General features: G+C 38.0%; 1 protein-coding gene across 2 annotated transcripts in view; it reads left to right on the plus strand.

Annotated features, from left to right (window-relative positions):
* Positions 1–24,945, plus strand: part of si:ch211-266k8.4 (TBC1 domain family member 10B) — a 73,978-nt gene extending 49,033 nt beyond the window's left edge. Inside the window, exons 11-15 of one of the 2 annotated variants that reach the window (XM_005928362.3) lie at positions 721–822; positions 2,577–2,767; positions 4,981–5,093; positions 9,867–10,133; positions 24,209–24,944. In XM_005928362.3, the coding sequence (XP_005928424.1) occupies positions 721–822; positions 2,577–2,767; positions 4,981–5,093; positions 9,867–10,133; positions 24,209–24,275 (740 nt within the window). In that variant the 3' untranslated portion in view covers positions 24,276–24,944. Of the gene's footprint in view, positions 1–720; positions 823–2,576; positions 2,768–4,980; positions 5,094–9,866; positions 10,134–24,208 lie in introns of both variants that reach the window. The other variant, XM_005928363.3, reaches the window with a different exon arrangement.
* Positions 24,946–25,257: the final 312 nt, after the last annotated feature.

Below are 25,257 nucleotides of genomic sequence, written 5' to 3' on the forward strand. Positions count from 1 at the left end.
GTTTTGTGGTAGCAAAGTGAGGCACAAATCATAATGCTTCCTCCACCATGCTTGACTGTTTGGGTTCAGTTCCTTTTTCCTCCAAGCCTAAACATATGCTTTACACCAAAAAGTATAATATAAAAAACATTTTAATCTGTCCAGACAACATTGTTTCAAGCATCTTCAAGTGTTTCTACGTATTTTTTTTCCATAAACTTAAGACATGGCAGTTTTGGGGTGTTTTTGGAGTGCTTAACATCATTCTTATTTTGTGTTTTACTGCTTAGACTTTAAGTAACCAGACTGTATGCTTTTACACACAGAGAGAGGTACCTTTTTTATAACCCACACTTTCAGCCTCATCTCCTTAATTTGGAACACTTTACTCAAAGTACCTTCTGGAAGAGTCACCACAGAGATTCACTTATTTTCCCAGCTTGGAAGTGTGATTGATTAAACAATGTATTCAGTAAAGACACAATAATCCAACTACTGGAATAAACTAAAAAACACATACATTGGGTTGTATATAACTGTGACTTGGTTGCAAATCAGACAATTTTATGGCGAGTAATGAGTGCTGAAAATTCTGGTAGTTTTGGTAGATTTTGTGTGTATGTTTCATGTGTCGACAAAAAACCAACTGTAAAAAAAAAAAAAACTTAAAGATTTCCTACTGTTTGCCTCTAATGCTGTAAACTAAACTATTGTGTCTAAAATTTGATGTGCTGTTTTTAGAACAAAGTGAAACTCAGGGCACACTGTCTGGTGAAGTCACCAAAGGAAAAGAGAAAGAAAATGTATCACCATCATCTGTGGGAGAAAAGACCACTGAGAAGGGTGAGTTTCTGTTGTTTGCCCTTATGTACACAAATGTTCATGTGTTCATACATCATTGGTCTACATAATATGTTTTGAAACCCTCACATCCATGTATTGAGCGGAAGTGCTGAAAGGGCCATACTAAAACAAGAAAAAAGAAGTCTAATTTAGTTGAGCTGGTTCAAAGTAGGGTAGAGCCATGCAAAATGTATGACAAGTAGAAACTTGTCTAATAGTTCCATTTAAGCCACAGTACTGTTGCAAGACAATCCTCTCTAATATTTTAGCTAAACTGCTTGTCATCAGTTTGCTTAAGGAATTAAGGCCTCAATTGTAGAGGAGAGACTCCACAGTGAACTACGGTAAACATCATCTTCACTGCAGCTGGGTTAGCCGCTTTTTTGTCGAAACACTGAGGTTGCTTTGGCTAAATTTTGTAATACTTTATATCACACACATGCTCCTACATATTTTACAGTCAGCATACATCTATTTTAGTCAGAAATGCAAGTGAAGTGTTGTCGAGCACAGCCAGCATTCCTGCTGAGTTTTCACTAATAACAGCCTCCTTAACACAGTAACCTCACAGGCTTCCTCTAATGTGAAAATTGGCTACTGAAGGCGAGAAAAAGAATTACTGGTTGGCAAAGGTCACTTCAGCCTGTTTGTTTCACACAAGTCACAACAGTGGTTGGTGGTGACATAATCACTGGCCCCAACGACCCAGCAGCTGGCCAATCAGCTTGCCAGACAGCAAGCTGATTTTTTTTTTTTTTTTTTTTTTTATTGATTTTTTTTTTTTACTCTGGGCTGCTGATCATGTCAAACTTTGAAATACCTTATTGGAACGGTCACTGGTCTGTAACAACGAAAAGTTCCTGCCCCAGGTATTTGAGCCCCAGGTCTTCTGAGTAATTCAAGTTAACACATTTTACAAGATGAACGGAAATCACACAGCTGTCTTCAAAGTTGAACCTTACTAGTAGGCTAAGGCTCATAAACATAGCTGGTACATTGTTAAAATGTGATGGATGCTTTTTACAAAATCTTGCTTCTGGATTTTAAAGTCAAAAATGTTACAAGAATATTAGGATGTTAAGGTTTTCACAGGTTTTCTTCTAGCACAGCTTGATGACAGAAAGATTTCAAACTGCTAAATTAATGCTCACTTTCTGATGTCCTGTTGAAATGGTATACTATATCAGGGTCTCCTTTCAGTACATTGTAAAAAATTATCACAGTCATTTAATCACTTGCATAAACATGAGATGCATCTACAGAGTCTTTGACTGTGGTTGTATGCATCAGTGTGCCTGCACACAAACATGGACAGTACACTTTATAAGTGAGTCTTTGTGTTCACAGCTTGCCTAAGCAGGCAGATTCTGCCCCCTGAGTAAATATGGGAAGCTACTGATAACATTCATTTTTGTATAGCAAGGACGCATACACACACCAAAACACACACAGTACACACACGGGCAGCTCTGTCATGGAATGATAACTTATTTTGTTACTCCAGCATGCTTTGCCTACAGCACTATCTGTACTGTGTACCTGAGATTTTGTTAGTGGAGTAGTACTCAAGTCCCACATATGTGTTCAATATCCGAGTTGAATAAAATGTATTACAGCAGATTTACACCATCTTAAATGACATTCCCTGTTTTACAGAGCCAGGAAACAAAAGGCAATAGTTCTTCTGAATGAAAGATCTAGGAATTTCTTCCAAGCAGAATGAGAGATTCTTGTGTTGTATTTTTTGCCTACAGTCACACTTCCAGGTGCTGTAAATATACTGACACGGGTGATGCGCCTGGCTCAACGGCACCTTTTGGACCCAATGGGGCGACAGCGGGTCGAAAAAAAGAGTTCACAAACACAGGCAGCACCCAGACAGCAGAGTCCTGCAACTGGACGCTTCTGCGGGAGTCGGACTTCGGCTTCATTAACACAAGCGCAGGTAAAACTTGGAGACATCTTGCTTTGAAATACAGCTAAACCATGACAGTAACAGTAGGTTTTAAAGCGTGTAACTCACAGCACAAGCCTTTTTGTATGGAGAATTGTTGTGTCTTCTACTCAGAGATTTAGATAAGATGTTTATTATTACTCATACCTGCATGTTCTGCAAAAAGCTATAGATTGTAAATTACAAGTCCTTTAAGTTTCCGTAAGACAGGTCCTGGACCTTTTTCCTTTTGTAGGGTTTCTCTGATTCACCATTTGATTCCATTCCAGCATAAAACCTTTGATAAAACTGCCCATGTATCATAGTCACACCTGAGTTTTACAGACCTTGTGTATGAACATGTCTAGAGATAAGATTTAGAGTTGCTGGTAGGGAGGTTTTATTACCATTGGACAGGCTTGCCTGGCTGCTTTCCTGTCTTAGTTTGTTGCCCTGAGCTCAATGGCTGCTTGCCGTAGGCCTGTTTTTTACTGGACAGATATCAGAGAGGACCTGATCTTGACATCTGTCATATTTTTCTAAGCCTTACTTTACTACACATGCAAAAGTATACATTTATTATGAAAACTCACTTGTTCAGTATCTTTTTCTTTCTTTTCCATTGTGACTGACACAAGTTTTTGATGACTGAGAAGATAATGATTAATAACCACATCCTTTTAATTATTTTCCATTTAACCCACCACAGAACAAAAATAGAAGGTGTGCTTGGAAACCCGATCACTGCCGTTGTACGTTACTCTGGTTTTTGTTTTGTTTGGCTCGCTAATAATAAAGTAATATAACGTTCGTATTCACAGTTCATTCAGATTCAAACTTTCTTCCAAGCTGTTCTTTGAGTGCTCATTCCCCTTAACTTCAATTCTTTGCAAGATTTCCTGCCGTTTGGAGACTCTGATTTTTCTCACCTAAATGGAGTTTTCTTTTGTTTTTAATTTAACCAGCATTCACTGAGTGCCAGCATCTATGAAAGCCTTGAACAAAAGACCAAGTGTCTGATGACAAGAGTTTCAACAGCTCCATTCACAATCCAAAATCCTTTAGCTAAAGCCAATCTGGGCAGCAAGAATCACCAATTTGGCATCTCATGTAAATCACTTGTGACACAGCAGGGCTTATCTCTATAGTCCCCATAATGACTTTACATAATGTTTAGTAACAAGGATTTTCTGAACTTCTAACCACAAGTGTTTGTATCCTTACGTGCCAGCACAGAAGCAGCTACAGTAAGTTTGGAAAAAGAGGATTATTTGTCGGGGCACATTCCTATATCTTAAAACAAATGCTTATTATTTCAAGCTTGGTCTACTTAGTGTAGTTCTTCATTATTAGCCTGATGACTGAATAAATAAACTGGTCACGTTCAGCAGCACAGCTCAGTTAGACAGTGCTGTGAGCATAAAATTGATGGAGCTTTGGGTTATGAAACCACACAGGTCACTAAATCTCTGGAGGTGGTTGCATTTGGACATCCAGCTCTGTTCATTCGTTTGGAACTGCACTTTGACACCACAGCTTGGTACATGAAGGATTTTCTGTGAAAACAACTTTTTTTGTTTAAGTGACCTTTTTGTCACAAACAAACTGTTGCTTTGATTGTCCATGAAGTAAGTGACAGAATAACTGGATTTCTTAGGGTTTTGTGAGAGACTTTGGGAATGCAACCTGGAAACAAATCGGAAGAAATTTAAAAAAAAACCCATAAAGATGATCGATTCAAAACTGGAAGTGAAAAATAATAGAAATAAGAGCAGCGAAAAAGAATTGGAGGTGTCCAATTGATCTAGTGTGCCACAAGCAGACAAAGTTTGAAAACACAAAAGTGCAAAGAAGCTTCAGTTAATTCTGTTGAATAACTCTTAGAGGATTTTATTAGCTTGTTTTCTGTCTGCCAATCACGATCCCTGTTCATTGTCTATAAAAGAGTTGAAGTTCAGTTTTGGCACAATCAACATCAACAACAGCACTTTGTGGTAAAGAATCAAATTGTGTAGCATTTAATTTGTGTGTGTGTTTGTTTGTTTTTAATTTATAGAAAATGCGCACAGTTGGTATGACACAGTACTGTCATAATACACATTCATAATTAATGATATTGTGTCACTGTAGCTGATGAGACAGAATGGGATACATCTCATCGCTGTGATTCAGCCCCAAATCATCTGGTTTCAGCTCCTTTACCAGCTCCTTGTTTCTTCTTTCAGATTCGATCCAGGAGGCGAACGCAGCAGAGAGGCGTCACGAATCAGCCAGTAGTGGAGGAGAGCAGTGACGATGTTACTGTGGGAGATGCAGAAGATTGCGAAAAAACTGAAGGGTAAGGAAGTTTAATTTTGAGATCTCTGTACTCAGCCATATTATTTAAAACTTTATGCTTGACTGTGGTTTAGAACAGTGTCCACTGTTCCACAGTGGATGAGTCTTTTGTTTGTTTGTTTGTTTGTTTGTTTGAAAGGAACAGCACAAGCAGATACGTTTGTCTAGGATTTTCCAACGAAATATGTACAATCCACAATAAATCCTTTAGAAGCTTATACACATTAACACCTTCTGACATCATCATTACTCTTCTCTCCATTTCAGACTCCCTTTGTTTATGTACATTAAACAAAGTCATGACACCCTCTCCTTTCATCAACACCTTTTCTTTTATGCTCATTTAAGTGGTGGGCTCTTTGATTCCCACAATCCGGTAAAATTTCCCCTGCAGCTGTTTGGGCTGTAAGAAACCTTTTGTGCATGAGTCATTAACAAATTGGAATGTGAGATTATAATTTTGTCCTGAGGGCTGCTCATCATCAGTCCCTTTGTCAGACTATGAAACATTTTCATAGTTAGGTGTGTACAAACGTAATTTGGTCTTCACTTTGTAGGGCTTATTCAAGAAACTCTTTATCTCATAGGGACTTTACTGTATCTACCTACTCACTTAAAAGTGAGTAGGTAGATACTTTCGGTTGCTCCGAAACTTTAATGGGGTTCCCTCTGCGGATTCATGTGCATATTTACTCCAGACAGCCTTAATGCCAGACATGTTTATCCAGGCTTGGGACAGGCACTGGAAGTAAATTGATTTGTGACCTCCACCGCCCATAAATATTTAAAAATGGTTATGCACACACGCAAATTAGCCCACACATACATAATACAGTTAACAATTAAAAGCATGAGGAACAACACAAACAGACGCAAAAACTCGTATTTAAACATGCATGTCCTAAACTACAGGATTGGGCTAATGTATTTTTTCTTTTCATTCCTTTATTTACAGTAAATATAAAGGGAAACTACAGAAAGGGGTAATTTAATGTCAATGTTACATTTTCCCATTTTATTGGTTTCATTTATGTTTCACTGGCCCATTAAACATTTAACTGGTTTTAATTACTTTTAAATATGTTTGGGTAGCTTAACCTTAAATATTTAGTGTAGAGCACTAAGATTTTTAACAATCAAAACCTTCAGTTGTGTTAAAATCTTAACAATATATGTGTTGGAGTAAACACTGTGCCCCGTGCTCTTGCACTCACACCTGCATGCTGCAGGTACTGACATAGAGGCGGATGGTTGATGTCTTCCTGCAGCAAAGTTTACATGAAATCTGCCAGATTTGCAGTTTATTTGCATGGGCAGACAAACACAGGCAGCTTTTGTCTTACCTCATTTTAAAACAGCTTTTTCACAGTGTAAAACCAACCAGCACTGGATGGAAGTAAGTGAAAAGTGTGTATGTGTGTGTCAAAGAGGAGAGTTGGCAGCACCATAATGAACTACCACCATAATAACATGATTACTGTCACTGCTTTTTTGGTTATTTTGTATTTGTTGTATGTAAATGCAGGTGAATCGCTTACACTGTCCAGTTTTGCACACCCTTCCTGCTGTTTTTGTTACCTGGGATACTTTTTTTTTTGTTAACCTGCCAATCAGGCCGCTGGTTTTGCCAAACACCATGTAATGAAACCTTAATCCTTACATAAGAACACAGACAGTTACAATTTGTGCTTGCTGCATGGTAGCATACAGTCATTAAATTTTTTTTTTACTTTTACAATTTCACAGTCACTTAAAGTATTGTTCTCTATTGTGAAACCAACTCAGTTTTCAGCAGCTTTTAGAATTTCACAAAAGTCTTCTAATCCTCCCATTGTAATGGTTTTTTTCCCCTCTCATAGGCTGTCACACTCATGTTAGTGGTGTGTGTGTGTGTACATGTGTGTGTACTCATGCATGTGTTTGTGCTCATGTTTCAAGCATACTTGTCATTCCTCGCAGCTTTTGTCTTCGTGTCAAGTGGTTTAGGTTGTTGTAACCAGGCTGTGGGTCACCAGGGGTCACCACTGGGATTATTGTAATAGGGTGGCAAATTAGGGGATGAGGGTTAGGACTGGGCGGTGAAAATGCCTACCGTCTTAACAAGCTGACTTGTCTCACGCTGACTTACCTTTGTTTGAATGATGACGTATTCACAATGTGGAGGTTTAAAAATAGCCAAATCTTGCACCCAATCCTTGGTGAATTGGATGTGCGCCTCCAAAGATTTATGATTGCAAAACTGGTTCGCCGTGTATGACTCCACAGACTAGGTACGAGAATATATCATGGTAAGTCAATAACGGTTGGTCTTCAGGGTTTGTACTCCACTGCTGTAATTCATATGGGTCCACATTTCCAATGCACGTACGTTTTGCAAGTACCGTCTCTCTGCATCCGGACGCAATCTGTCTCTATAACCGTCCTTTTTCTTTTGAGCTGCTTTTAAGTATGGTTCATAGCAATCTTCCTTCCAACACAGTGTGTTTGTTTTAATTCGTGGCCTGCCAGTATGGCTCCCACAATGCATTGTGGCGTTACGTCAACTCCAAATCCCTATAACACCAAACTGAATCCCCTTCGAGATGAGTTGCGTTCCAGATGCGTTTTTTACAGAAGGAGAAATATTTTAGTATTTAACAATAACGATAATAATACAAGTGTGACTGGATGATATACCTTTTTCAGAGTCAAACACTAATGCAGGTTTAGGATGATAGCATTGGTAATTATTTTCCATTATCTGAGATGGTAATAGAGCTGTTTTAAGTTATTATACAGATTAATTAAACCTCATATTAGCCTGTAAGCTTGTTGTCACATTAAGAACACACGTTTTAAACATTAGATGATTTCTCATCACGGCAGGTCAGTGAAAATGAAGCAGTTCACACCACCCAAGTGTGAAATTAAAATGTTCAGTAACAAAGACAATGAGAAAAATCCTTTGCACATCTCACTTGTGCAGAGTTTTGCATAATTTAAGTCTGATCCAGTTTGTTAGCTTTGTTCTTTTCTTTTTGTTTCTCAGCAGGGCTTCAAGGATTCAGTAAAAATACATTTTTAACATTGCTTACTGCAAAGGATTTCTAAAATGTTCTTAATTTAATCAGCAAGTCACTGAGAGGGTGGGCTCTGTTCTCTTCTCTTGAGGGCAAACAAAAATACTCAGTTTGCATCAGGATTATTTTTTCTGTATAATGTGTTCACAAACGATTCACATGAACCAGGACTTGAGAGTTACTGTGTGCTCACAGCAAACATCAAAGAAAAACATCTTGCTTAGGATCCTATCAGGCTTGGCTAAGTAGGGCCAGCTTCAGCGGGGTCAAAGTTCAGGGATTGGTGGTAGTGTGTGACCCCTGTTACACTAAGAGGTCACACTACTTGAATACCACAGTCACTTGGCATTATACCAAGACTGCGTGACATACCTATCCCTGTGCAGTGTTTGAGTATTTTTGCTTAGCCTTTGTCTCAGAGGTATACTGTCAGACATGTTGAATTTGTTAAGAAACCAGTAGACAAAACATGAAGCGACGTACAGGAGGCAGTCCATCAGACAACAGTAGGAATGCTCTGCGTTCCTTTGTGGCATTTGTCCCTCAGAATTCCCCCTGGCCTCCCTACCTGCCTAAGCAGGCTTACATGCATTCAACAGATGTGATACTTTTAATCTTCAAATCTGGATCCAAAATCTATTTGGGAAAGTTCTTTATGGTATGGAATAACTTTTGAAGTCTTGACATTAGCATCATTTTTATGTAATCCCACCCCCGATATTGAGTTTCGATGTATTTTCCATTACAGTATATGCATGTTTGTCATGAGATGGAACAAGAAGCTATACTTGCCCCTAGCTGAGTTTGCTCAATAACTGCAAAAACTGCAAGATGAGAAGAAAAGGTTTTTGTTTTGTTTTTTAAGTTCAAATAATCAGGTGAAAAAAGAGAGAAAGGTGAACATGGTGGGCGTGGTGGTGCATCTGTGAATGAACCACAGATTTACTTGTCAAAGCCTTTTTACTTTGGACCTTTTAACTTTTGTTCATTTGATGTAGATCTTATTTTTTGTTTTTGTTTGTGGGTTTTTTTGTTTGTTTGTTTTTGTTTTTTTTGTCATGTTGTCTCTGAGATGTGAGTTTTAAGGAAAGGTGACATACACATGATTGGGACAAACCTGATTTATAACATAACACCAAGCTTCATTCACTGAATCACTGAAATAAAATAAAAAAATTTAAATTAAAGTCTGATTAACCACCCAGCCCCAAAAACCTGAACTTAGTGTGACAAATTGTCATGATTGTATATTTAACACGTATACATAGAAGAATGTTTGGTGTATAGTAGTGTAAGTAGCCTAAAGGTTTGAAGTACTTGCCCACATCAGGTTTTGTTTTTTTTAAATATTTTTCATTCATACTTGTTATGAAGTGTGTTGGTGGCCTACATAATGATCATGTTATGAGGTTACATGCATGAGTAAATGTAAGCGGAATCATAATGTGGTTGAGGTGAATCTAATAAGGCCCTCCACAAGGTCTAGCTTCTTCCCTTATGCTCCCAAAACATTACATTGCATCTTCCTGCTTCATATTCATATAGATTCTCTCACCCCTTGCTGCTGTTGTTTTTATGTATTCATTCCCATGTACAAGTAACTGCTGATCACTTTAGCTGCATTGTATAAATGTTTACATTTCAGATTTAATTGTAGAAATATCCCTCAGTGAAGTGATTCAAATTAACTACAGCCATGTACGATTGTATTTCAGGTCAGAGCAAACTTTAAAGAGGTCAGGTACAGGACCTGTTTGCAAGGTGGTTCACGGTCGGAGCAATCACAGCAGAGTCAAGTCTTTCCGTCGTCTTCGAAGCGTCAAGAGCCCAGTTAAGCAGGCCCCTCCCCCCGCTTCATCCTCCACTGTTCCCGCTTCATCCTCCACTCTTCCATCTACCCGTAGTCCACCTTCTACTCTTCAGCCCTCCAGTGTTCCTAAAAGTGGGGAGCAGAACGACTCGCCCAGGACAGCTCTCATCAAGTAAGATCCACAAATTCATTTTTCACCTTCAAATGCCATCAGACTTGCCATACCTCCTGCAGTGAAAAATTAAGAACTTTATTCCCCAGAGTTATACAAGCTCATTTGATATCACAGAATATTCGATTCTTGAAAGTGTTAAGTGTTGTGGGTGTTTAGTTGTACACAGCCTGAGAGCATAAAATTAATTTCATTAAAAGACTAATTTGACATTGTCATTAAATCTCCTTCCACCCAGATTGAATTATTTATCCTCCAGTGACCTCAAATAAATGTGCTGCATGCTAATGTGTTCTCTGAATGAGTCCCACGTTACAAAGATATGAAAAGCTGAAAACACTGAGGTTTATAGCATATCATTGTGACTTTTGTATAAACACCTGTGTTTTCCTTAGTTAAAAGTGGCTTAACCCAGTTTGAAACAACTTGTACAGTTATTATTTTGATTAATCCACACTGAATAATTTCAACACTAACAACTTAATTTGGGGAAAAAATGTTAGTACGGGATCTAGACAGACGTGGATTTTTGAAGGTAAACTAAAATGGCCGGGCTTGATTGTTTTCAGTCATATGAATGTATTCGAAAAGATACAAAAGAGCTAAAAACATACTACATTTAAAATTTGACAAAATGTTCCATAAATGGTTTCACTTACTGTGGATTTGCTGGATCGTAACGAGTACGTTGGGACAACCTTACTGCTAATTAACAGGCTGTAACCTGCCCAATAAACTCTTTTATGGGCTGATAACGGATATGGAATAAGGCTGGAGACGAGCTTAAAATTAGTTTGGTAAGCAGAGCGTACCACATCACATAACATATCAGGTTTCACAGTATCAAATGAGCTGCTTGTAATTCTGTAATAATGTGGTTGGAGGAAGTGTACTTATTTTACAGGCAGTGACAGCTGCCACAGAAACCAATTTCTTTTTCAGCTTTTGTTAAACAGAAAATTCCAAAGTTGACTGGAAGCCAGATTAATGTTAATTTCCATGCACTGCCATCCTCTACACCCTCCAAGATTCCAAAAACAAGGCCAAGACACATTGAATGAATCTAAACAGTAACAAAATATTAGATCCCAGCTTAGTGCATACAGATCTACACTTCTTAATTTACTATATAGTATAATTTTACTATCTTTCATAAAAAAATTGTCTAAAGGTACACACTTGTGGTTTGGCTGGCTCTTACACTGAATGTTTATGAAGTAATGTCTCCCAAACCCAGCTGTATAATCAATATCAAGAGAGTCAAAGGTTTGAAAAAGTACAAAGCCATTTTTCTTCCTATTTCTATACCTGCCATTCAAATAAAATTTCAACTTGTGATGCAAATTATGATAATCAATGTAGAGCAGCCACTTAAATATTCATGAATTGTAATAATATACCATTTTGAGGTACTTCAAGGAGAAATTCAGACACAAGTGCCACAAGTAAAGGCAATACTGCTACGAGTTACAAGAAAGTGAAAGAGAATATTGGCTCACTCCTGCTGCCCACCATTACACTGACATTTAGATGTGTTTCACTAGACTAACATGTAAAGATTGTATTAACAACTATATCTGAGAGCACAGTGGCGTTGAATATCATGATATTAGCATGAAAAGCTGTGCAGCACTAATAAGACCCTGTATCCACCTCTGCCTTATGATTGTTAGCTTGTTTATACTTTATGATATTATGTTGTTGCAGTGAATGTTATATTTATACTTTACAGACTTTTTCAATGATATATGAAATCCATTAACCTTTCACTGTGTGCACTTTTCTAGAAACAGGTGGTATGTGGAAATGGCACCAGACTTACTCACCATACAAAAACATTCATTATTCATTTGCTTGGTTGAAGTGCAACTTTTTAATCTTTCATCCTATTAATATTTATGGGACAGGAGTGGTTAATAATACACCACTGATGTTTCTTTGCTGTCATGAATGTTTAATACTATAAATCGTCATATTTTAGCCTCAGAAACACACAAACGTCCGGCTGCCATGTTCCACAAACCTAAAGCCAGATTTCCCAGTGATTATAATCCTTATTAGTATGTACTGTTTCATGCTGTAAACACCAGTGTGTTTATGGTGGGTCTAATGGTTTTATAAGATATGTTGTATGTGAGTGACAGACTACGAGAAAGTGTTGACCCCCTCCTTCCCTCGTTGTAATGCATTGTTTTCCAGTGTTTTACAGTAGGTCAGGGTGGGGACACATAGCACTAAAATAGAACCGTACTTTCCTGTTGAGTTGGTTACGCACAATGCAGGTTTTGTACATCGTGTCCCTCCCAATAATCAAAGGAATCCACATGGTTAAATTACTTTCTTTAATAAGTTAATTGTCATTAGGAATATTATATTAATTCACAGCTTAGTGACAAATTGAGGAATGAGCAGTTGAAAGTGTGGGAAACAAGGCAATAGGATTGGTATGTGCAGGAAGATGAGCTAAGCTATCCTGTATTCAGTGCATCAGTGATGGACACTATCTGCCTGCCAGAGGCCCTGACACTCCCAACCTGAAATTACTTTTCCCCTTTTCATAACTTCCATCATGCAGCTCACATCAGGGAATGATTTCTTTTTTTCTTTTTTTTTTTAGATATAACCAAACCAAAGATGTGAAGCTCATATTAAACTTGGCCAGAATTTCTGAGAGTCAAGAGCTGAAGCTTCAGACTGCCCTAAACAGCTTCTTTATGTTGGTAAAAGCAGGCAGGCACACAAAAACACAGAAGCCCCGCCCACATGCTGATTAAATCTAATTGGCTGCCCCTCATAAAAGAAGAAGAAAAAAGGGTTAAAGGGTATGTGAACAGGGATGACTTAAAAGCCCCTTTGAGATAAATAACAATAATTTCGGACTTTGAAAGCAATTGGATAAAAGAAGGGACGTGTGCCTGTATTTTCTATTTTGATGCCATATTGTGAAATACAACATTAAATGCCGCACACTGTAACCTATAAAAAGTATAAATAATTTATTTTGATCCGGGGTTTGTGCTTTGCTAGCTGTATTGCCTTAGGAATAACATTTTTGCAGTTATTTTCTTTAAGAAAGAAGGAAAAGGCTTTGTAACATTTTGTTCCATTCATAGTCACCAGATGGTGATTGACGGGGGCGACTATTGCTTGAACCATAATAAGAGCAATGATGGTAATGGATTGTCATGACATTTGATGAATGTTTCATTTAAAACAACTTTGTAATTTCTTTGTGGTGATCTCTTGACTCTTCACACCATCATCAGCACAAAATTGAAAATTACAGTTACAGAGATGGGCAGTTACTTGTAACGCGTTACTGTAATCCGATTACTTTTTTCAAGTAACGAGTAAAGTAAGGGATTACTATTGCAAAAACGGTAATTAGATTACCGTTACTTTCCCGTAGGAACGCTGCGTTACTGCGTTACTAAAACCGTGATTTTTTTGCGAGAATGTCTCATGACAGTGACGTAAGCGAGTGCGCCGTTAGTGACAACAGCTGTGTGCAGATCAACAATGGATCACATATCGATTGTGGGAGAGAGTATGAGCGTGCAGCGTTTAAAGCGTGGAAGTACTGACCTTACTTTGAGTTTGATTCCATAAAAAGTGACAAAAACATTAGCGTCGTGCGTGGGAAGAAAACTTCTTTTTACAGCGAAAAAACCCCTAAACTTCCAAGCAAGCACCGAGTGCGCAACGACGTAATGGGAAACTCACAGAGAAACTCGCGGATTCTTCAACTGACCGCGGCACACCTGCACCAGGGTAAACCTCCGCCTACCCCAGCTCCTGCTTTACAGGTGAAAATAGAGCAACAGGACCGCTGAGTCTTTGACTTTATTTATTTTCTGCTGTGTTTTACTTGCATCTATTTGAAAGAGTGAGTGTAAACACAAAAAATATTTTATTTTATGTGCTGGAATGTGTAGAAAATAGGTTTAAATGTTAAACTAATTTCTTCCAGTCAGAGAATGTTGCATATAATTAAATTTTTGCTTGATGCATAAAGTTAAAAGATTAAAACTAATAAAACAAGTTTAAAAAAGAGACTTTTCCATTTGATTACATTTTGTATGATGGATTATGCAGAAAAAGTAGAATTGGGCTGAAAGATCTATCGCTTTATCACCTATTCAGGTTGTAAATCGTGTTTTTAAAAAGTAACTAAGTAATTAATTACTTTTGAAAATAAGTAATCAGTAAAGTAACGGGATTACTTTTTGGGGAAGTAATCAGTAATTAGTTACTGATTACTTTTTCAAGTAACTTGACCAACACTGTACAGTTATGACAATAATTGATAACTTGACCATAGTTAGCAAATAATAGCATGCTAATCCTTTAAATCGGGGGTCCTCGAAAATTTGATGACTGCATACAAACTTACCCTGATGTCATGGCTGCAAAATGAATGCACACATAAAACACATGTTTGCTCACAGGATGATTGTTTCCAGTATTGGTTATTAGTTGTGTACTGATTGTACCTTCTTTTAAACAGTTAGTAAGGTGGCTTTATTTTCTTTGACCCAGCAGTATTGGTTAATGTTAGGAATGCTTTAATCACAGTGACACAGTTGCTAGAGCTCAAAACTTGAAGCTGAAGGAAAAGGGCTGGAATTCCTTTTGGGGTTTTTAATGGGGGTTTAAGTTAAATTTGTTTATACGATGCCTTGCCAGGACAGATATTTTCTGTTTTACAAATTGCTTTGAATTCAGCTTTGGTCTGTACTTAACACTCTTCTAAAAACCACTAGATCTTGGCCTGCTCACAGAACCTCCCATACTCCTGTGCATCCTCCTGTCTCTCCGTCCATCTGCTCTTTTCTGTCATGTGATCATGTGAGAAACACAAGATAGACACACTAGGAGACAAGAAAACGTGTTTTTCTCTCAAGTGTCATAAAACCAATTATTACTGACACGGTGCCAAGTAACTAGTTCAACCAGTATTTTGTCTGCAGTAGAGAGAGACACACAAACACTCTTCTTTGTGCTTGAAGTACACATTTGCATTAGGTACAGTGTGTTCTACAGTGTATATTGTTTATTATGAATATTGTTTTTATCGTAAATTTTCAAGGTAGGTTTTTTGTTTAGTTTTTTTCCTTAGAGCAAACATATGTGAGCTGACATTTACTAAGAAACACACACTGTGTCTCTCGGCCATCTCTTCACAGAAACTGGGCGTGTTAGTTTCTTTAATTAAATCCAACTGCAGCCAGGTTCACTTTCAAAGTCTGCTAAAGGATTTCTTTTTAATCTTTTGTATTACTTTATAATAACACAGATATCGTTGTATTCACGACAAATAATGGCATGTATTTTGATTTCACCTTCACTGACTAGTTTACTAAGAAGTGCTGGCTTTATATCAAGGCTACAGATGTCTTATAAATCTACTGAAGTGTGTGTCTCTGTAGGCAACAATACAGAGTCACACAGTAAAGCGGTCCTTGTGTGTTGAAGGCAGTAATAAAAGTTCACACACATTATTGCAGCAGAACATATGTGACTCTGCAGCGTGGCAGAAGTGTACAAGCCAGCAGAGAGAGAGAGAGTGAGTGAGTCATCTGATCCTCATCTAGGACATATATGCAGCAGCGTAGGAGCCACTACACATGGTACTCACCTCATCTTCTCCCCTCAAGGAAATGTGTTATATACACGTTTTACATATGTGTGCCTTTGAGTCGTACATGCTCCATATAATGAAATGCGGTGTAAAAGGAAAACAAAAACCTTTATGTGCATGAAAAAGTCAAGCGCTTGCATGGATGTACTAGATTCACACGCACACCACCTTTACCATTGTTAAGATGCAGGTGTAGCAGTGTTATGTAACAGCGTAGTGAGGATACAGGATGAATGAGTGGTCAATCACAAGGAAGAAAGGGACAGTGGGAGCATTACTGCAGTGTGAGGTGCTTTGGCCAATCACGTGAGACCTTCATCCCCTGAACACTACCAGTAAAGTATGGATTCTGTCACTGGATAGTTTGTTACTTTATAGGATAACGTATTGAGCACATTTAGTCTTTTTTATTATATGAAAGTTAGGGCTGCTCGATTATGGCAAAAATGATAATCACGATTATTTTCACTGAAATTGAGATCTCGATTATTTGACGATATTTATTTAACAATAACAATGTATTGAATAATGACTTTAAAGATTGTCAAAAAATAATATAAAATAGTGTGCAAATACTGATAACAGTGCAAATGTTTGCAATATAAAAAATAAATGAAAAATGTAAACATCTATGTTTAGTGAACTTTGCAGTGTTGCTCTGTGGTGCAGCTACAACACTGTAGCAAAGTTTACACACTATGTCTACTTGATCCACGTCTGACTCCGCGAACCCATAATGTTTCCACACCACTGAAGTTTTTTTTACCTCTCTTTTCAACCAACGGCAGTCACTCTCCTCTCCAAATAACTTCTGCTTAGCTTTCCGAGCTTCCCTCGGGTCCTCTTAATTGTTGTGACACGTGTTCGAAATGCAGAGAGGTGCGCTCGATTTGCCACACGGAGCAGCGCGAGAGTAAAGCACGAGGGAGGGGCTAATAATCGGCTCAGTCATTTTTAATGATCGTTGAAAGCCCAGATCGTAATCGTGATTAAAATTCGATTAATTGAGCAGCCCTACTACTTCTAACTAGTCACAATCTTAAAACATGAAACAACAAAAATCCCAGAAATGATAAAGTGATGACAGTACATTCACTAAACTTCACATAAGATCTAGTGTGAAGTGCCGATTGTTCTCGGTGCTTATGACGCACTGTTTGACTGAGTCTTATATGAAAGCTCCTTCTGTTAGTAAGAATATTAAAGTTTATACCAAATGAATATGTCCACACTATAAAGACAATGCACAGCCATAGCAGACACAGCACTGAAAATGTACACTAATGTAAGCAGTGAAAGGCTGCTAAAGCTTTTCAGCTAAGCAGCGGTTTTACTTTTCATTTTACTTACCTGTGTGCTACTTTGCCATCTAGTTTACTACTAAAAAAACTGCCAGTGAAGCAAGCTTCTACTTGGCTAACCTTTTTTTTTTGCAGTAATAACCATCATCACTCACTAGTTTGGTTTTGTGTTTTTGTTTTTAATAAGAAAGAAAGAGAGAAATAGAAATTCACACCAAACAAGACCTGAATTTGATAAAAAATTAAAGTTTTATAGTAAAAACCACTATTACAGTATAATATCAGCATCTGTCCTTTTTGTGTCTATTACCTTCTCCTTTCCTCGTAGCAAATTTATGTATTTTCATTTGTATATAATTATATCTCTCTCACTGCCTCTGGCAGTTTAAAAATATTAAGACTGTAGTATTTAGTACACGCTGTTCCTAAACCCAGTTATGTAATGCGACAGCCAAAAGCAATGTGCCTCTAAAAAGTTTCAAGTCTGGTCTCAACTTGCCTGTCGCTCCTGTGACAAGTCGCTAATCCTCTCATGCTCAGCTGTTGTTAAACATGACAGGTTCAATTGATCATGACAGGCTATACTGTGTCATCATTACTGCTGTTTTCCATGTTTTTATTTATTTATTCATTCATTCAGTTTTCAGCTAAGTGCTGTTCCCTTGATACAGTACACCACTCTAGTCTTAATCATTCATGACATCATTCCAGATTTCCCAGCGATGCCCGGCTGTCGTTTGTGTGTTTAAACTGGCCTCAACTACTGCAGAGATATGAGCTTATGCACCTGGCTGTACCCGTGTGAATTTTAAGGTCACACATGCATAAAAACATAGCAAAAAGAAAAAAACAGCAGGAGTTGCACTGATATCCCACGCAGTGATTATGGCTTGATCACACATACCTTATATAACACCCACTCTACTTGGCATGTCATCCCTGAAGCCTGGGAGGCTTTAATGACAAAGTAAAAGGTGATTTTTGGCTGTTTTGGAACTGACAAATGTTGGCGTACTGTTACTTCTGCTATTACTACTTCTATTTATCAAATCACCAGAGTCGATTTTCCATGTTGACAGTATTATAAGGGCTAACCTTGGCACTGTCAGGGGTCAGCCTCAAGGCAGCAGGATGGCATACTGTAAATAAATGGCACCACTGGCCCACACCTTGCTATGCATCTAGAAAAGCAAACAAAAGCTAACAGGTACAAATGTAAAAGTGAGTGAACCATGAATGGACTACACCTCACTGTTTTTGTAAGGGTTGAATGAAAAGGATACCCCCTCCCACCCCCAAATGGAAGTAATAAATTGGATTAAGCATAAATTTCTCTGTTAGGTACACACCCGTCGTCCGGTTTAACAAAGAAAAATGTCATTTTGTTACTGAAAAATGGAAAAGGCAGCAATGTTGAGATTTCAACCAGAAATGTGTCATAGGTTGTTGTTTATCTGCAAGCATAATGAAAGGCTTTGGTTTGAATGATCGTTACAGCAATGAATGGAACAGGTTAAAGTTGCTGACTGTCACACTAAGACCTTTGTGATAGCCAGTAAAAGAACAGCCTGGATAAAAGAGCTGTGCAATCTGTAATTCCTCTGGTAAACAGCCAACAGGGGTATTTTGTGCAAAGATATTAATTCAAGATTTTAGGAGGCTTTATGTCTGAGACTCATTCTGATTTAATCACCAGATTCAAGAACCAGTTGACCCAGTAAAGACCTTCATTTATCTGATCATTTCCCGGGAAAAGAAAAATGGACAGCATGATATAATCAGCAGGCATATATATCTGATACTTGTTTAAGTCTTATGTGTTTAAAGATATTTGTGGTACACAGTTTGAAGCTGGAATAATGAGCACGTGTAACTGCAGTAATATTCCTGAAAATTCCTCCCACTATGCATAAAATTAGTCCCAGCATAAGAATTAAAGGATATCTGGATTAGTTTATCACTTGATGATATTTCTCAATACTTTTTTTCCAATTTCATTTTATTGTATTTATTTATTTTAAAGTGAAATAAAACTAATATTAAAAAAAAAAAAAATAGTGTTTGGGGAAAAGGAGGTGGTCTGTGCTTACTCTGATCGGCATCTTACTTGTCTTAAATAAACTGTCATGCTCGAGTGCTTTAACTTCCCAGAGCTTCCTATTACCCGTAGCCTAGATTGTATCTGATGTCTGCTGTCTTGAGTATAAACACCTGCTGAGGACAGGATGAGGGAGCTGTAAAGGTTGATGTATGACTGAGGTCTTTGTTTCTGCTTGTCAAATGCAGAACTTGCCACTGACGTGTTAAAATGGAGTATTGTATGTTGGTTAATAAAGAAGAGCGGCCACACAGGAAATCTCTGACAAAACATCACAAAGATACAGCCATAGTGAGTTTTCTCGACACTTGAGTAAGAGTCAGATATTCTGTTTGTAAACCCCCCAGTACAACTGGCCTACTCTTCTTTATCCTCTCGCTTGCATTTATCACAGGTGTGTGATTTCAGTCCCGTCCTTGCACTATTTTTTTTTCCTTCAGATGGTGAAGATGTGAGGAATTTCTCTTTATAAATGTTTTTTTAAACCACCAGCTTCCTCTGTGCTGTGCGAAAATGTTGTCATGCTAACATGCCACTTCAAACCGTGAATACTTACTCGTTAAACATCAGAATTTTGCAGTTGACATTTAGTGAGTGTAGATGCACCGAGCATGTGCGCCACCTGTAAGAAAGTAATAAAAAATTTGTAGATCTGTTTAAACGTTTTTGCTCTTGCTAGTCAGTGCCAAAAATACTATTTGAATAAAGCTAAACAACTTTATTCTACTAATATAGAACAGCAGTTACCTGTTAGTTCAGATATGTTATAATGCCACCTGTTAGATTTTTTTCTATGTAATAGGAAGTTGTTTTTTTTGGGGGGGGTTAAGAAGGTGAAAATTAAGATAAATGTCATCTGTGCAAAACCAGCACGGTTCTGCAACACTTTAATGTAGAAAATGAGCTGTTGTATGTGAACTGTGTCAGTGTAAAGTAGCATATAATCATTTGATGGATGAAATGCATAACCACATTCTGCACAGGCTTCTGAAGGCTGCTGCTCTCGCACTCCTGCTGTTAGCCACAGTCAACAAACTAGTACGATGTTGTGTGTGTGTGTGTGTGTGTGCAGGTTAAAGAAAAATAGTAATATTAACTCAACTTAAATTTAATGTGCTCTTACCAGGGGACCCGTAAGTGCAACAGTGCCCATTTCCACAGTGGTTCTCCAAGTGTATCACTGGTGTCAGGTGTCACAGACGCATCATGTACTAAGAAGTCAGTTAAAGCAGAAAGCACAGAGTACCTGAGCCCAGCTTGTGGGTCTTGCTGAGTCACGGCAAAGGAAATGGTTTTACTGGTGCAGCACTGTACCACAGTCTCTCTCGCCCTCCCTCTCTCTCTCTCTCTCTCTCTCCTGTTTCCTTTATGTCTCCTTACAGTTTAATTGAATTTAAATTATGCATGGTGTGTCTGCTAGAGGAGAGTGAGAATAGTAACAGAGTAAGAATGACTTTTCTTTTCATGCCTGTATGTGCCGTCCATATCTGTGTTTGTATACATTACTGTATATTCATCAGTAATGTTTATTTTGTAACTTTCCCTGATTACTTTTGTGCACACAGCCTCTAGAGCCTAAAAGCAACCTGAGCTCAGTTTAGCTGACTGATGTTACCCAGCTCATCATTCCCCATTACTGCGCCACACACACAATAGGCTTTACATGATTTATTGTATGAGTGTCTGTGTGAGACGGAGCTTGACACAAGTATGTCACAACCATCTTAGTGTATTTACAAAAAAAAAAAAAAAAAATCCATCTCTCTGTAGTGTGGTCCCAACCTGATACCCACACATAATGTTCTAGTAGTGCCATGAAGCTCCTCATGAGTGCAAACAGCATTAACGCAGCAGTTTTTGTTTGACGCGACAGTGAAATATGTTAAAATATGTCAGTGACAGACTGTCAGACTGAAACATGTCAAGAGAGCTCATTGTGCTCACTTTTTGTTGGATATGTTTGGATAAATGTATTTCATATAGAGCTGATGCTTTCACCTCTCGTTCCCTTAACAGAACAAATCAATGTGTCCCTTGTGTATTGATTTAGGGGTCAGAACAATACAGCTCAAATGAAAACCCTGTGACGGGCCCCTATAAAAGCTGTGCACAAATGATTGCCCACAAATCTCAGTGAGCTACAGCAGTGTTGTACCAAAATTCCTCCACAATGATGCGAGAGACTGATAAGAGCATCAAGAAAATGCTGACTTTTTTGTGCTAAAAGTGGTTCTGTGGGCTACTGAGTCATGTGGTATACTTATGTTTGTTTCACACATTGCTCTTACATTTTAGCTTCTTTTTTGTTAAACCCTGTATAATACATTGTGTTGTAATGTGTTGTTGTTCATCCAATATTGGTTTAACTATTTTAAGACTTTTTAAAGATTTGATCATTTTTATATTAAACATAACCGAGCGAGGGTGTACTGTGGCTGTGCATTTAGGCAAGAAAACATTCTCTTAATTAAATATTCTCTATGCACCTTGTGAATTGAACCATGCGTGCAACAATGTCAGATTACAGGTAATTTTATGCTTTTTGTTGTTGGGTTTTTTGTTTTTTGTTTTTTTTTGGGGGGGGTGGGGGGTGTTTTTGTTTGTTATTATTTGGTTGTGGTGTGTTTTTTTATGTTTATGTGGTCACCGGAGGGGGGGGGTAGTAAGTTGAGTGTGGTCAATGTAATGGCAGGAACAAGCAAACTGAATGGTGACTCAATGTGGGTTGTTGCATGGAGAAAGGGTTTTCACAAGTTTAGGTTTCCACCTTGAATGAAGGGAGCACACCCATATGCGCAGGCATATAGACTGTCCAGCTGCACACACCACAAAACAATCATTAGCCATGCAAGTCCAGATCCAGCAATTGTTCAACAGTGTTTTTCTTGTTTAATAGTGCTTGTGCGTGTGCATTATTCTCCAAATGGTCATTTCTTGTTTTTGTTTGAGCCATGTGTTTTCATTTCTTGTGCCATTCAGCTTTCTCTGGAGGGGGGGGGGGTTTATCTGCTAATCCTGGAGGCACCTTAGTTTCCTTATAGGCTTTCTTTGCCTATATAAAGTAATTATTTGAGTTCATTTAAAGGCTGAGCACTGAATACTGTGGGGTTGCTCCATGGGGTTGTGCTGCTTAGTGAAACATTTAAATGGTTATAAAGACCACCTTGGCCATATGCTTGTATAGTAAGACGGCCAGACTGAGGGCTGGTCACAGTGAATGGCTGTTTTGCATCAGGTTGGGTCTGTCTCCAACCACATGCAGCTAAAGCCACCATAGCTAACCTGCTCAGTCTAATCACTTCTCACACACTGACAGAAACACACAATCAAGCCAAACAGCACTGAGTCAATCAAACACAGAGTTGAGAAAAGGCATATTCCCACAGACAAACTTGCATATCTCTTCCAGCCACAAGTCCTCCTTCACATCATCACAGCACAGTCAGACATTTTAATCCAAGAAACTCAATTGCTGTTTATTTCATGTGGAGTTGATGCAGGCTGGGTTATTATTGGCTGGCAAAGGAGAGTGAAACGGCCTTGACGGTAAAGACGGGGTCTCACTGTGCAATGAAGCATAGCTAGAATTTTCGATAATACTTTGTGTCACAGGCAATGCATCTTTTTTAATTTTGTTCAAAGGCTCTGTATCTATGAAGTGTTTTTGTGTCAAATATTTAAAGTCCTTAGAAACAGAAACAATGAAAAATAAAGGAAGGACAGATGGCATCTGAAATATTCAGAGCGCTGCTCTGTTTGGATCCAAACACGCTTTGTATGCATAACCTCTTTCAGGATGTTTGTACAATATTTGATTCCACGTTGCTGGTTTTCGCCTGACGGATTCTCTTAGATAAGCTGCTGGGTGGGGACAAAATTGTTTGTGGTTTATTTGGACCCAAGAACATTTTCTACGTCTGTTGGCTTTGGCAGATGAGCTAAATGTCATTTGAGCTCCTGAGAGTGATCATCTGTGGTGCAATTTAAGGGGAGCTGTGGTATGGATGGGATGGGATCATTTCAAATAAATGCCAGAAACCATAATTAATAACTGAATAAACCCACAGAATTGGTTCTGATATCCAGGAAATAAAATGAAATCGTTTTATATTAGTTCACTAAATGAACCAAACTAAATATGTGAAGTCGATCGGGTTAAACTGCTGCATGTGGGTGTAGCAGTCAGATCCCAGAACATAATTATAACTCACCAGTGTTGTTTGTGTCTGCTGCCATGTCACTTATTAGTCTGGAAGCTTGGGTATTAAAAAACTGTTCCCATGAAATGAAACCTGTCCTACAGTAAATGTTCAAGATGGAAAACTGCATTAATTGAAAATCACGTTATTGGATTCTGCTTTGATGATAAAGCTTAAGATCTCTTGCAGTGTGTAGGTTTTGTAGACACGCATGTGATGAAGCAACATGTAGGCATTCTGCCAAAACAAGCTTATGAAGTGTTCCAGCTGTGTGTTTGTATTCTCATGATGCTAACTAATGCTAAAGCTAGAGAACCAACCCAAGTTATGATATAAGAATAATGTAACAGCGCAAACATTTCTTCTTGTATATTAAAAAGTAGATGTCCCATTTTCATTGTCATTATTGGTTGCTCACCTCTGGAAAAGGCTGTGTCACATCTTTATTATGTTCTCTTTGAACATTTAGCACAGGATTGATTGGACACGTTAGACGATTGTCGAGTAAACGTTATCTTATTCTAGGATTCTATGATGCCAGTGTTTGGCTGATCCCTAGTATTTATGGCAGAGTGACAAATTCACTATCTTTACACACTGAACGTACTTGACATTTAAATGTGTACGATAATGAACAATGTTAGTAGAGAGATGTTTGGCTCAAAAACTGCAGCACTTCTGTATCACAGTGCCATCAAGCCCTTGGATCTGTGTTGTTGTTTTTTCTTCTTTCTTTTTGTTTAGATAACTTGCTAGGATTTGTAATTTAATGTGATCTCCACTTTTTGTTTTCCCCTAAAGTTGAATATTTCTTCACATTTATTTCTGTCTTTCAGGGAGTTGTCATCCAGACAGCAGAACAGCTTCCCGTTCAGGAAGGCCAAAGAGTCGAAGCTGATCTGACACTGAAGGAAGAAGAAAAGATGTGATGGAACAAGGGAGGAATACAGTGCTTAAACCTTACTATGTAGTTTGGTTTGGGATCTGGAATAGTTGGTAAAGGATGTGTGATTAAGTTGCACCTCAAACACGCCCAGATCATCTGAGGTCAATCTGATTTTATAGTTTGTGCTGAGCTGTATAGCCAATCTCAGATCAGCCGCAGTGTGAAACCTGCTAACTGTTTTATGTAGTTTGATTGTGTAACTGAAATTTTATTGTGTGCTTATTTTCTGTCTACTGGTGCAATGTATTTCTTCTAGTTGAATCATAAATGCTTAACACTGACATTTTATTCCCTTTAGCAGCTGACACTAATAAATTATGATATTGTTTTTGAAAGTGACACGTTATTTATTTAGGAGCATGCCCAAACTGCACTCTGCGTTGGTTGTGCCAGTTTTTCATCAGACTATCAAAACCACCGTCTTACTATGTAATTATTTTGAACCAGTATTGGAACTCTTATCAGTCACACCCAGAAAGTGTCACCAGTGCTCAGTCTTTGATGTTTGTGTTCACTGCATTTAAATTGAGTGCAAAAAGCTTTGGAAATTGGGTCAGTTTGACTGGTTATTGGTCAAGTCAAGTCAACTTTATTGTCAATTCTGCCACATGTACAGGACATACAGAGAATAGAAACTACGTTACTCTCAATCCCTAGATAAAAAAGCAAATGAACATTTAAATATAAGAGTGATTAAAAAATGCAGGTAAAATAATTAAAAAGTAAAAATTTAAATAAATACAATACAATTTTACATATAACAAGAAAGCTATACAATATACAATATAATGGGTAAATGACATTGGGTGTAAACCAGGCAGAGTAGTGCAAATAGGCAAATAGTGCAAATGGAGATTTAGTAATGTACGGTAAGAGATAGTGTAACAACAAAGTCTTATGAGGTAATGGCAGTCCAATGCTCCACAAAGTGACTGGTAA

The sequence above is a fragment of the Haplochromis burtoni genome, unplaced genomic scaffold, assembly GCF_018398535.1.
Source record: "Haplochromis burtoni strain Fernald_Lab_line unplaced genomic scaffold, NCSU_Asbu1 Contig_112, whole genome shotgun sequence".
NCBI classification, from domain to species: Eukaryota; Metazoa; Chordata; class Actinopteri; order Cichliformes; family Cichlidae; genus Haplochromis; species Haplochromis burtoni.